General features: G+C 45.8%; 1 protein-coding gene across 1 annotated transcript in view; it reads right to left on the bottom strand.

Annotated features, from left to right (window-relative positions):
- Positions 1-662: 662 nt before the first annotated feature.
- Positions 663-12,875, bottom strand: part of tspan18b (tetraspanin 18b) — a 28,884-nt gene continuing 16,671 nt past the window's right edge. The window contains exons 2-9 of the mRNA XM_037452228.2: positions 12,408-12,491; positions 5,371-5,466; positions 4,113-4,307; positions 3,779-3,853; positions 3,524-3,622; positions 3,095-3,271; positions 2,321-2,404; positions 663-1,482 (exon numbers count right to left, since the gene is read on the bottom strand). Of these exons, the coding sequence (XP_037308125.1) occupies positions 1,435-1,482; positions 2,321-2,404; positions 3,095-3,271; positions 3,524-3,622; positions 3,779-3,853; positions 4,113-4,307; positions 5,371-5,466; positions 12,408-12,410 (777 nt within the window). The 5' untranslated portion in view covers positions 12,411-12,491 and the 3' untranslated portion in view covers positions 663-1,434. The remainder of the gene's footprint in view (positions 1,483-2,320; positions 2,405-3,094; positions 3,272-3,523; positions 3,623-3,778; positions 3,854-4,112; positions 4,308-5,370; positions 5,467-12,407; positions 12,492-12,875) is intronic.

The following is a 12,875-nucleotide window of genomic DNA, read 5'->3' as shown; positions in this document are numbered from 1 at the left end:
AACGTCAGGAAGCGAACCGAGATGATTTAAATCGTGTGTGGAGTGAACATTGCGCTCAGTCATCGGGTGGCCCGAAACATGACTCCAAACCAACATTATTATGTAAGTGAGGTCACTCGTTAGCACGCGATAACAAGTCAAATAACTTTTGTAGGTGGACAGGTGAAGATTGTATCCGTCTTATTTTAATATGTGGGTGCCAAGGGCAAATCTAGAGCCAAATCCAGGTCAAAAGTTTTGTTCATTCGGAAAAAAAATGTGAACCTGGAAGTTTTGTTGAACATTGAAAAATACAACACTGTATTCAAAATAGACCTAAGTGGACAAAAAATATTTTCATGTTGAATATAGTTTTGACTTATTTTTTTGAATAAAATATATTTTTTCATTCTTGCTTGTATTTATTTTTTGATATTCACTATTACATTATTTGGTTGCAGATTTCATATTTTCAGATTCAAAACTTTTTTTTGCATTCGGATCTTTTTTTCACATTCAGACTTTTCACCCTGTTTTGGGTGAAACGTCTGATCATTTCCTGTAAAAACCTTCATGTGCTGTTCATATTTATGCAGCGTGAGGATTATTTGCGAAACAAAGCTAATCAAATATGACCTGGAATTGTTAAAGCCGTTTAAGAATAAAAACCAAACACAAGGACAGTTATTTAGAATGCCATTTATGTCATCGACTTTTCAATAATCTAATACAAATGCGTACACATACATATCACCACCTAAAACCACATTATAACCACTACTGCAATAAACATCACCATACGAATAGAAAAAGAATCAGGAGGTTGGCTTTGAAGCTTGGGAGGGGTCATGAAGCGCCTCGAGCTCACGTGCTCGCAAACTAGTTATTAGTTACTAGTGTACACATTCAAAAAGGAGCATCCAGTATGTACACACCCACCCACCCACAACCGTACACACAGAGCTTATACAATACAGCATTAGAGAAGAGTGGATGTAAAAAAAATAATTAAAAAAGGCGTATGGAGGGAGTGTTACAGTATACAGTATGAGCTGATAAAGAGTAACAGCCAAAGTGTACATAAAACACATTTTTTCTTTGCAGTTAAGCCAACGTCACTTAATATAAATATTCTTCATCCAAAAGTCAGTGCAGTGCTTCGCCTGGTCCTCATGCACAGGCTTCGCCTGGTCCACTTTACCCCCAGTCTGTGCTAGACCTGGTCCAAAAGAATTACTGTTTCCACTTTACACACAAATCTTATTGTATCAGTTTTGTATTTGATCTCCCATGTGCTCTATGGTTTATGTGTCTGTTTGTTGCACGCATTTGTTTTGCCACCCGGTACCTCAAAAGTCCAGCTGTGAAGTACAAGAGTTTTTTTTTTTTCCTACTAATTAGCCAATAGAAAAAGAGATCAACAAATTTACAAGTGTCCAGTTCACTGGAGCAGTTCTATTGGATTCCCCTGAAGAGACACATCGCGAAGACCATCGCAAAGAGCTGAGGAAAGAAAAATAAATTAGCACACAGAATAAACACAAAAACATGACCTGCATGTGCAGCTGTATTACTCCCGCTCCCACATTTTGAAAAATTACAGGTCCATTAATTTGTTACCGTTAATTAGGATGCAACATTTACATTCACAAACAAATGTAAATCATAAATCCCTAATTGGGTTTCACTATATTATATCCCTGTCTGATCCTACACGTATGTATAGTTAACATGTAGTATATAGTGTTTTGCATTTTATTAGTGGAAGGACCTTGGTTTAGGGAAATAAAGCCTATTGAAACATACTGCGTCACATGACATCAGCTGGTGTAACAAATAGTGACGTCACCACAATCTGTCCAGTCAAAATGTGTCGCTCAGTTTACATTAAATCATGGTTAATGTATAATTATAAAATAGTACAACATGAATCTACTTTAAAAAGTGACAATGGCGTCTATTGTTACTGTAGTTTAAGGCCCGTTGTGCTTTGAAAGACAGGTTTTCTTTTTGAGAGGAAACAATTGTGACATCTGCATACGGTTTTTGGACGTAATTAGTGACTTGTGGATGTGATCCGAACTGTTGTGCTGAGCTGAACTCTGCAGAGACGTGTGTGACCAGTTGTAAAGTCTTATCTATGTTCCTGTAGCACAACGTCTCGCCACTAGAAGGCGATGTTGCCCCACAAAGACCTTTCGCTAAACACATTTAGGCAAATAGGCTCTTAAGCTGATACAGAATCCACCATTCCTGAAATGAATAATCACATCGCAGGAGAGACAATGAAAATGCAGCATTTGCGATGATTTTGACAAAAAGAAGAAAAAAACGTTAATACCTCAATGGTCAGCACCACAATGGCCAACGCTCCAGCCACATAGATGTACAGTTCAAAGTAGTCCACTACAGCAGAGTAGCAGCCCTGAGGACAGAGAGACAGGACGCTCAGCAGACAATCAACGGGCTATAAACTTAGCTGAATTAGAGAGACAATTAAACTAACATCACAGCTTTAGTCGAGTGGCGCTCTGAACAAAGGCTTAGTTGGATGAGTGGGAAGCAGGGCCTCCAGCCTCACTGCGTTTTAATGAGGACTCTTTGTGTGAATGAACACACACACACACACACACACACACACACACACACACACACAATGTGGACATCTCGCATTGTTCTAGCGGTTTGAAAAGCAGCAGGTGGAGAATGTGGTGAAAACCGCTTCCCATCAGCCTTTGCTGTAGTTCCATAGTTTACTCTCCGGAGGCAGGGATGTGGGTGTGCAACACTGGGAGGCACACCTAACTTTTTTTTCTTTTACTCGCATGTATGCTCCACAAAAATTCCAATTTGCCAATCTACGCACACGTACACACACACGCACACGCTCTAATGCAGACATACACTGGGGTCCACACACTACGACGCATACCGAGATGGCCTCCCTGTGACGCCCAAAAGCAGCATAATCAGCCATGAAGGAGGAGTCACGAGTACTTGGACGTCACCCCTCAGCCGTCTCCTGCTCTAATTAAACCTGGATGTGCTTTGGAAGGAGGGAGCAAGAGAGCAGGCGAGGGAACGAGAAGGTGTCGTGGCAGATGTCAAAAGTTACCTTGTTATTGCGGAACATCATATTGCCTAATAAGCACTGCTCTTGGTTGATATAGGCCAACTCCTCGGCCTGACTGGTGCGCTGGCAGCAGGCTTCCGGCACCATATGATTTTGGTTGATTATCTTGAACAGGCTGTCCTTGAAATCCTCGGGGCTGTTCACCCCACAGCAGTCAAACTGGTGGCAGGAGAGGAGAGAATAAGAAGAAGAAGAAGAAAAAGCCTTATTTTTGAGTGCCTTTTTGTGCACTGGTCTGTGGTCCACTGTATACGTGCACCAACCCGGCATGAATATTGACCTAAATGTCTAAACATATCCCCCTGACGCCAGGCTGCAAACCTTCTGGTTTCCACAGACTGTTGGTTAAAAGCGATGAGTTGGTAAAAGCTACAGTAAGTAAGCTCTTTGCCATGTGTGCCGTGGCCTTACCGTAGTCATGATGGCATTCCATGTGGAGGTGAAGACGTCACTGTTGTTGTAGCCCTGGTAATGTCTCTTCAGCTCTTTGGTGAAGTAGTCTCTGGTCAGCTAAAAAACAGAAAAAGAACAGCGGACGTGAGCAGAGGTCAGTGTCGACCCTTTGGATGATCCCTCAGAGAAGATCACGGGACACCACGACTGGCCGTTCTGTTCATTGGGAACTTCCCCCGTCGATCCCCCCCCGGGAACGCCGAGGCCACTTACGTGCTCCCGGAACAAGAAGGCCAGGATGGCGGCGGCCAGCTCCGCTAGGAAGATGAGCAGGATGAGCATGAAGAACTGCAAAAAGGAAACGGAGACAAAGGACAAGGTCGATGAGTGGCGGTAGGAAGTGCAAGTCACTCAGTAAAAAATCACATTCCGGCTGCGCCCGCTTCACTCAGCATTAACTATGCATGAGGCTCGAGGCACTACGACTTATCGGAGGGTGTTTTTGCTCTTCTGGACCTCTCGAGCGTGACGGAAAAAAACAGAATTATCGACACATATGCGCACAAACCAGATGAGCGGCAAAAGCACATTTTCTCGTAGGACTCACAAAGAGGAGCAGACACTTGTTTTCGCGGATGGCTCCGCAGCAGCCGAGGAAGCCCAGCAGGAAGAGCATGCCCCCCATGCCCAGGATGATGTAGACACCGGTGAAGAGCAGGGGGTTGGCTGCCACAATTTCCCTGAACCCCGTGGGGTCCACCAGAACCCAGACTCCAACTCCCAGGAGAAAAGAGCCTCCCAGCTGATGGAAGGAGAGAAGACACTATTTAGCCAAAGCAAACATTTTGAAGCATTAGCATTTAGGAAAACTAATGGGAAATAATGACTGTGACGGACAAAACATTCAACAAGACGCCATTGTTGCAGTTCTGTGTTTCAATGCAAGTCTCTGAAAGGTTGGGCTTAAGATTTGAGAGCAGATACTAAGCTGGATATATAAAAGAGTCATAATGCCCCGGTGGGGGGGTGGGTGGAGGAGAAATGCACAGCACTTTAGCCTCCACCTACCCACCCTCCCTCCCTCTCTTTCACTAAACCCCTATCTGCAGGACACCATGGGGTGACTCATGTGATTAAGAAGGTATAGGAGGTAGGGGTTGGGAAAGATCTGAGCCGTATAAATCTCTACGACAATCCCCCCTTCTTGCTTCCCCAGAGAGAGGGAGACCTGGCGGATGGCAGAGGTCCTGGGCGAAGGTAATGAAATGAGGGAAGGGTGTAGCCATTTTGAAAAAGCTCACTGGGCTTTGAAAAAAAAAAAAAAAAAAAGCTGTTGAGTTACAATGGTTTACAGGAAGAAACATATGGGACGCCAGTGGAAAAACAGGGCTTTTTTTTTTTTATTGAGTCAAGTTCATTCTTTGCTCTGCTGGTCGCATTATTACCCCGGCCCTGAACAACCCCTTCAAGAGTGGAGCCTCTAAACGCTTTGGTTGCGCTTAATAAAGCAGGAAAAGAGACAAACCTTCTTACTCAGACCCCCCCCCCCTTTACAGGCTCAGGCTAACAGGATTACCCTTGATTGTCTGATCGAGACTGATAAACTCAGGTGCCAGTCACAAACTCTTCACGGCACAGTGTGCCTCAGATGTGTGTCAGCACAGTCAAATCTAATCAAAAGAGAATTTGATGGAATCAAGATTGCTTCAATCTAATGAAATGCAAATGCGGCTCCATTAGTCAGTCGGGCGGGAGGGTGGTGTGGGGGGGGGAGCCAGAAACCCATCTCACATCATTAGATTGACAACGACGTCAGGGGAGGGCCGGGATGAAGTATCTGAGAAAAAGAGATGAGAAATACTTACAAAGATGAGGAAATTGAAGACGAACATGAGGTACTTGATGCAGCTGAGACAGTCCCCCTCCATGGCTGTCCCCCGCGCTGAAGCCTCTCCCTGCCCCTGAAGGAACGCAACAGGAAACGCACACATCAAAATGAATCCTTCCCAATGCTCACGGTCCTCCCGTCACCCTGCTCTCTGGAAAATATCGGATAAAAGTGCCAAGAAAATAACACTTTGCAGAAAAAAATAAATAAAAACTGCTCACATTTCTAATGAGTTCTGCCACTCACAGAAACACACACACACACGCGCACACACGCCTGTCAGTTCATTTGCTCCAGTTTCTGCTGAATATCCTTGTATTATACCCTCAGGCGCGCTGTACCACACTCTAGTCTCTCAGCAATCTCTCCGTGGCTACAAGTGTGGGCCACGCGATGTCAACCCGACCCGACAGAACCAATCTGTCCGCACACCGTGACAGCTGGTGTCATTTAAAAAATGCGCTTTCGCGGTCAGGTGGCCCCGATTCGGCACTTCCCATCTCCGGGCCGATGGTTTTCTAGGTACGGTGGGACTCGAGGGGCCGTCTACCCATCCGTCTCAGAGCATTTTAAAGGATATGAGTCCTGACTGGGGCTCCGTGCCTATGGCCTCCACCATGGGGGCCTCTTCTACTTAATGTAATGAGAGCCAGGAGCCCGCCGCCAGCCGACCTTGTGTCCGACATAAAGACACTTTCCCTGATGAGGGCCCGTCCGGTGGGCACTTCTGCTTAATGAACAATGCCTCTCCTGCATTAGGGGACAACATGCGTCTATATATATATGTATCCAAGGTTACGTATCCATATATGTATATATCATTGAAGAATTTGTTTAACCTAACAAGACAGAAATGAAAAAAAGATTTCCCCTACTTGGATGAAAGGAATCATCTCTACATATTCTGCAAAAAGTGGTCTGGGGTTAGTTATAATTGCAGTATCGTGAAGGAGGAAAAATTAATTATTTGGCAGAATCGGCACGACACACTTTGCTTTGTAGTGTGGATTATTAATTTGCTTTCCCAGAGTGATAGCCGGCGCGGAGGCTACGACTGAGGCGGAGTAACATGCAGATTAAAAAAAGAAACATCTCCGAGTGATTGTAAATAGGTTTACACAGCGCGGCAGCCAGACACTGCCCCCTCTGACTGAAAGTTAACATGCCGTCTTTTCCAGTCGTTTTTTTTTTCTGGACTTCGCAGCATGTACTTTTGCATTCAATGTCACACTTTTCAAAGTCTTTTCCAATGCCTCGTGTGATGTGTCTGCTTCTCTGAGGCGGCGGAGCTCCGGTTGTGATCAACGGCAGCTTTGAGTGCCGCCGACTTTAATGGGGATCTGCTGTCGATCTAATGCAATTCAGCCTTAAACCCTTGCACCTCTTCGACTGGGAAATTCACATTTTCCGGGGGAAATGAACCCTAATCTCCCCACACTGCGTGGAAAGAAGAACGGTTCAACTGCTTCCCCGCAAATTATTATTAGACACAGAAGTACTGCAATTGTGCAAAGAAGAAGGTTATCATCTGTATCTTTTTCGAGCCTCTTTTTCCCCGTGTTGTTGTGTGCTTGCACCGGTTTGTTTTTGCCCTCCTGCTTCTAATTGCAATGTGCTACGAGCTCCAGAGATTTTGGATTTTGTCTCATAGGCTTGTTTAAGTTGCCTTGACAATAAAAATTGAACAATGCTAACAATGTGAAGGCAGCCTTTGTCTGCTGTAGGAGCAACGTTTCCTCCACTCACCAGCCTGAGGGCTTATTATTTTTTTTCTCTCCCCAGAGCCAGGAAAATTGATTTAGAGCTATGGTTTAACACCTCCTCTAAATCATAATCATATGCTTAGGTATTGATCACTCTCCTAGTGGTACTCAGAGAGGAAACCAGCAGCCCTCATTGCCAGAGATGGATTTTAATTAACCCACACACACACACTTTCCTAAGCTCCACTGAAAAGCCTAATGAGGGCGCAGGAGGTCTTAATTGAGATTTACATACATTAAAGCCTCACAGAAAAAAAGCGTCAGAAAAGGCCCTTTCTCATCCACCCCGCTCTCCAATATTGGTCCCAGGCTCTTATGAAGAGTGAAAACTGTATTTATTAAAGCAAGGGATCAGGAGGCAGAAGAAGGAGGGGGGGAGGAAAGGAAGGAAAGGGTTGGGTGGAATAACTGTCAGGGCTCAACTCGCATCTCATTCCCCGAACAAAAATGTCTGACTTCTCTTGCAGCTTCACCCCTTGGCTCCCATCTAAAAAGGTCAACCCAGCTGTCGGATCGGGAGCCAATTTTCTTTTATGCATTAAAATGCATTGGATGCTTAAGAATGAAGTGGACTGTTTGGGGCACGGGGCGGCTCCTAATAACAAGCCTATGGTAAAAAAAAAAAAAACCAAAACAGCATAGTATAAATCAAACTGCCACGGAGACCCTGAAGAAAGTGCAGAGTAAACAAACTGATCCTTCCCATGGCCCCCATGGGATCGCAGGGTCCTCATCGATCACGGCCCAGCCTTTAGTGACCAGACCGCTGAGTCCCTCCGAGTCAACTATATGCAGACAAGGGAAACCAGGTTCACACTGCAGGAGCTGCAGCCTTACACGTCAACGTCAACGAATGAACACGGCAGATCTTCCTCTCAGGTGTGCTGCGGCGTCGCGGCGGGACAAATTGGGTTGCGTTGTGTTTGTATAGAGCAGCAAAAACAAAACAAACCCAGCAGTATGGAATACTGCACGGACGGGTTTGTTCGCTGTGCGTACCGTAGCGTGTCCTCCATCTGACAATCTAAGTGGCGGGTCTTTGCCCGGGGGTCTCCAGTAAATGCCACCTCCTTCTCCCATTTTTGACATCACGGAACGCCACACACATGGCACTAAGATGCCATTGTTTATTCTTTGGCAAAAACTGATCCACAGCCGGCTCGGGCTGCCCCAGCTCCGGCGGGTTTGAGTTTGACAGTGGGTGGATTTAGGAGACGATCCCAAAAATCAGCTCCACGGTGCCGAGGAGCCCCCGAGCTCAGCAGTGAGGGCAAACCCATCTGACCTACATTCTGCTCAAAATGAAGACGAGCGACTGTGACACATTTCCGAAGGCCTGTTCTCAGCAAAGCGAAGAGGCAGGTCTGGCCGGCGTCGACACACCGCTGTTAACGCGCTGCGGTTAAAAAGATAACGAAGACACAGCACCCCACTCGGAGCGCTCTGTGTATAAATAGCCAACCCCTCGATGTGGTTCTCCTTGAAGTTGACGCTCTCAGCACGATTAATGAAGCGAGTCCATATTCCCCCCCGTCTTCCACCGGGCCACCCGCCCCGGACAAATGGATCGGCGGGACAAGGACGCCGTGTCTGCTGCTCGCCCAGACTCCCCTCGCCCCTCCACCCACCGTTGATAACAAGCCAGTTCACTCCATCGCGGGCGTGAGCCTGCATAACAAACCATCGTTAACGCCAACCCCCCCGTGGAGATGATAAGGGTTGGAGCTTGACCTTCTCTAAATGTCATTGACCCTCTAAAACGATCACCTGGAGTTGAACCCCCGGGGGACGGCACATTTTGGCCCTCCGGCTCCTTGAGCTCGGCTGGAGCAGGTGTGGGTGTGTGTTTTTTCGTGGATGCACGCCGCTCTCGAGCGCTCTCCAGATAGCGCTAACAGCCTTTGACGACGACACCGAGGGACCACACACACACACGTGGCACATCAGCCTTTATCTCAATTAAAAACCCATTTTCACATTTCTCCGTGACTCCCTAAATCCACCGCTGCAAGCAAACATCCAAAAACCCCGAATAGAGACGGGCCCCTCTGGCATTGATCAGGGCTCCCCAGAGGCGGACCGTGTCCCTTAATGAACCTCCAATTAGGAGGGAATGAGCCCTGGGCTGTGCTGTCACACGGAGGAGCTTTGAAGTGTACTGAATGCTAAGCAGCTATAACACTTCATGCTACTTTAGAGGGCATGCAGCTCGCAGACAACAGGGGAAAAAACCACAGAGAGAAAGTGTACAAAAGTACCTTAAAGGCAGCGGAGCACACAGCGCGCGTGTGTGTGTGTGTGTGTGCAGCTCGCACAGAGCTGTAGAAACTCCGCTGACTAGGATGTTTGAGCAACTGCAAATGTCCCTGTGTAGGTGAAATGCACAGGTGGGGGATATACAATGCTCAGATTAATGAGTTTGCAAGGAACATCTATAGGATTGGTGTACAATGATCAGCGTGTGCACATGTGGGCATTGCAGGTCTCTGATGAATCTGCTCTGCCTTGCAAAGCCATTCATCACTTCAATACGTGCAGCGAATCTAAAGCAGTTCCTATCTGAGCCTGAGAGCGGCGCTCTCCTGACCAATTCAGTTTGCAAATGAGATTGTGTGAACCCCCCCACCCCCACAAGGGCAGAAGTCCTCTGACCAGGCAGCTGACACATTCCTGAACAAAAGGCTGATTAACCAACAAATGCACAGCCATAAACTCACTGGCCATGTGTTCTCCACAGCACTGCGAGCCAAATTCTTGAGATCCCAAATGGGTGCAAATCCAGCTGTTGGTTCAGTACTAACAGTTGCTCATGCTCCTACGGTGAAATTGATTCTGCAGCTCCTCAGATTAGAAAGCTCGGAAAGGGGGGAAGGGTCTTGATGGCTCCTTGGTTAACTCGAGGCAGAGGACATGTGATAGAGATGAAGAGATTGGGGTTTCTATTGAACACCAGCGTTGGCGCGATCCTCGCTCTCGGTCAAAGCAGAAGATTCTCACTTATCTGTTTTTTTCGGCACCTCTATCTGGCTGAGTGAAGATTCGAACTGGCTGGACTGGGCTCGATCGATACCGGGCCCGGGCACATGGTCAATGATGCATCGATTCCCTGGAGTTGCAGCTCTCAGTCTGCTAGTTGTCTGGCAGTGAGGGCACGCGGTAGCAGAACACAATGAACACATAAACACTTCGCTCAGGCTTTTCCCCACGAGGTGCTTTGGCGGATGACACAATGCCATCGGGGCTTTCCACAAGAAGACGTTATGACTCAATTCCAAACTAAATGCACAAAATCTTTCTTGTTGCAAATTTCCACAAACTTAGCCAAAATCTTTTTCATATGTCTGGGTCATGAGGAGTTCCACATAAAGTTTCACTCTGTAAACCAAACTCTACTTTTATCAGTGTTTGACCCGCAGGAAAGGGGCAATCAAAAATGTTTAAGATGTTCTCTCTGTACTGTTCATGTTGAGGATGCTGTTGAAGCTAAATCTCCTCGTAAAAAAAGAAAGAAAACAAAAAAAAAGGTTTTTATCACAGATGGCACTGGCAAAAATAAACAATGGGGGGGGGTTTAGGAAAGACAACGATTTCAGCCTCAGGGGACCAAACACAAAAGGAAACTTAGGAGGGTAAACATGCCCAGAAGCACAAAACAAACACTCACTCACACATCCAAGTCCCCAAATCCTGACAAATAACATAAATGTGACCACTACGATGAAGCTAATAATGATGTTTTGTGCTTTTTTTAACAGCTCATGAACACAATTTAGTTTAACATTTCATTTTGCACATTTTGGAATCTCTCCAGCCTTCAAATATGGACACTGGTCTCCACGGCAACCCGGATTTGTGGTGAGAGTGGCCTTTGTCTGCAGAGCAGTGTTTGGCATCTCCACTTAGCACCAGTTCCTGTTAGAAAACAAAGGGGAGCAGAGCCGAGCACTTTACGACAGGAGGACAGCTCGGCCGGATATCTCTGAAATGAATGACCACTCACACCCTGCCTGCAAGGCCATATGTTGGTTTGAATACAGCTGTGTGGAAGGGAACATGTCAAAACCTCAATACAGTCTGCTAAAGTTCAACGGAGAAAAAAAAAAAAAACAACGCTAAAAGGAACAGTGTAACCTAATTTGCGTTAGTGGCTGGAGTTTTGCACGCAATGCAAAGATTGAAGCACGAGGCTGGAGGATGAAGAGCGAGAACGTTTGTGCTCCAGATGAAAGATGTTCAAACAACAACTTGATACAAATAAAAAGTAATGAATGCGTTAGTTAGAGCCTGAGCATCAACATGGTGGCAGAATTGATCTTGTCTTGTTACATGCTGTAACGGACGCACGTAGTGTGCGTGGATATTCATTTAACTCGGTTACCGTGAGGCTGTTTGATTGAGGAAGGAACGGCTGAAATCGTGCGTACTTTAAGCAGTAAAAGGATATTGGAAATCGGGGTTTAGTTCGATTAACCTTTTGATAAGCCCAGGCATCCGCTGCAACTCCATCTTACTTTCAGAGCTAAGATTTCCATAGAGACGTCACTAACCGCATTCCCAGAATGAATGATATGACGGTTTCAACGTCACGCAGAAGGGAACAAATAAGTTTAAAATGTCTGTTGGCAGTCTTGCTTTTAGCAATTCAAATTATTTCAACAATTCTCTAAGTTAGACCCTAATTGTTAAAAAAAAAAAATCCCACATGTCATTTGCAAATGTTGCACAGATTTTACTCTACGTTTGCCTTCATGTTTATTCTGACAGATTACGGCAGATGTGTCTGGTCTAAACTCCCCTTTAACCCTGCAATCTATACATGTCTGCTGCTCAGCCGTGCCTGGAATACTAATATTACAAATGCCAATGCTAATCAGAGTCTAACAAAGACCTGCGTTGACCTGCTGTGGTGGGTAAAGGACAAAAGCACTTGTCTGGCTCTTTGCAGGAACGGCTTTGCCCACCGGCCCCCGCCGGCCCCCGCCGGCGCCGCGCCTCCTGTTGACGGCAACAATCCAACTCTGCGCATATCAAGTCAGCATTTTACTGAAAAGACTCACTGCAAGCCCTTTCTGCAGATTCTCGTGCTGACTAAACATGCGTCTGCTGGTGTTGATTTGGTAGAAATCGCTCCTGGCCATACCCCCACAATACAGATGTCGGGGGAAAACCAAGGGCACGAATACGTTTGAAACTTAAAAAGGTAAAAGTCAACGCCGTGTGTGCTCGATTCATAGATTAAACAGTAACATACCATGTGTATCCTCTTTTGCCCCGTATTTGTTCAGGTGAAGCGGATGACTTCTTTCGGTCTTCTCTCCTCTCCTGCTTTCATGGGCTGTTGGAGAGAAGCACAATGGTGGAAGCAGAGGTCAAGACGGAGGTAATGAGATGAATAAACAGTGAGGCCGGGATGGCACGAAAGTGGCACATTTGTCTTGGTATTCAGAACTAATATAAGCAGAATAAGATTGAGCTCATAAAAAAATTATAGGACACTTAAAATGACAGAGTTTGTATATATTATGTATGAAGCACTGCCAGTAGCGGGCTAATTTAAGACTGCATCAGTGTTTTATGTGTGAATATTTCACTCAGCTGGAAGGCTAAATTAACGATGGGAAGAAAAGGTATAGTAGAAGCTACAGTTCTGTGCAGGTAAAATATTAATATCTTCCTTGGGGTATTAAAATGTGTGTATCTTCTTAGTTAATTATCCTTT

The sequence above is a fragment of the Pungitius pungitius genome, chromosome 6 (assembly GCF_949316345.1).
Source record: "Pungitius pungitius chromosome 6, fPunPun2.1, whole genome shotgun sequence".
Lineage (NCBI taxonomy): Eukaryota > Metazoa > Chordata > Actinopteri > Perciformes > Gasterosteidae > Pungitius > Pungitius pungitius.
This window is presented reverse-complemented; position numbering and strand designations above follow the sequence as displayed.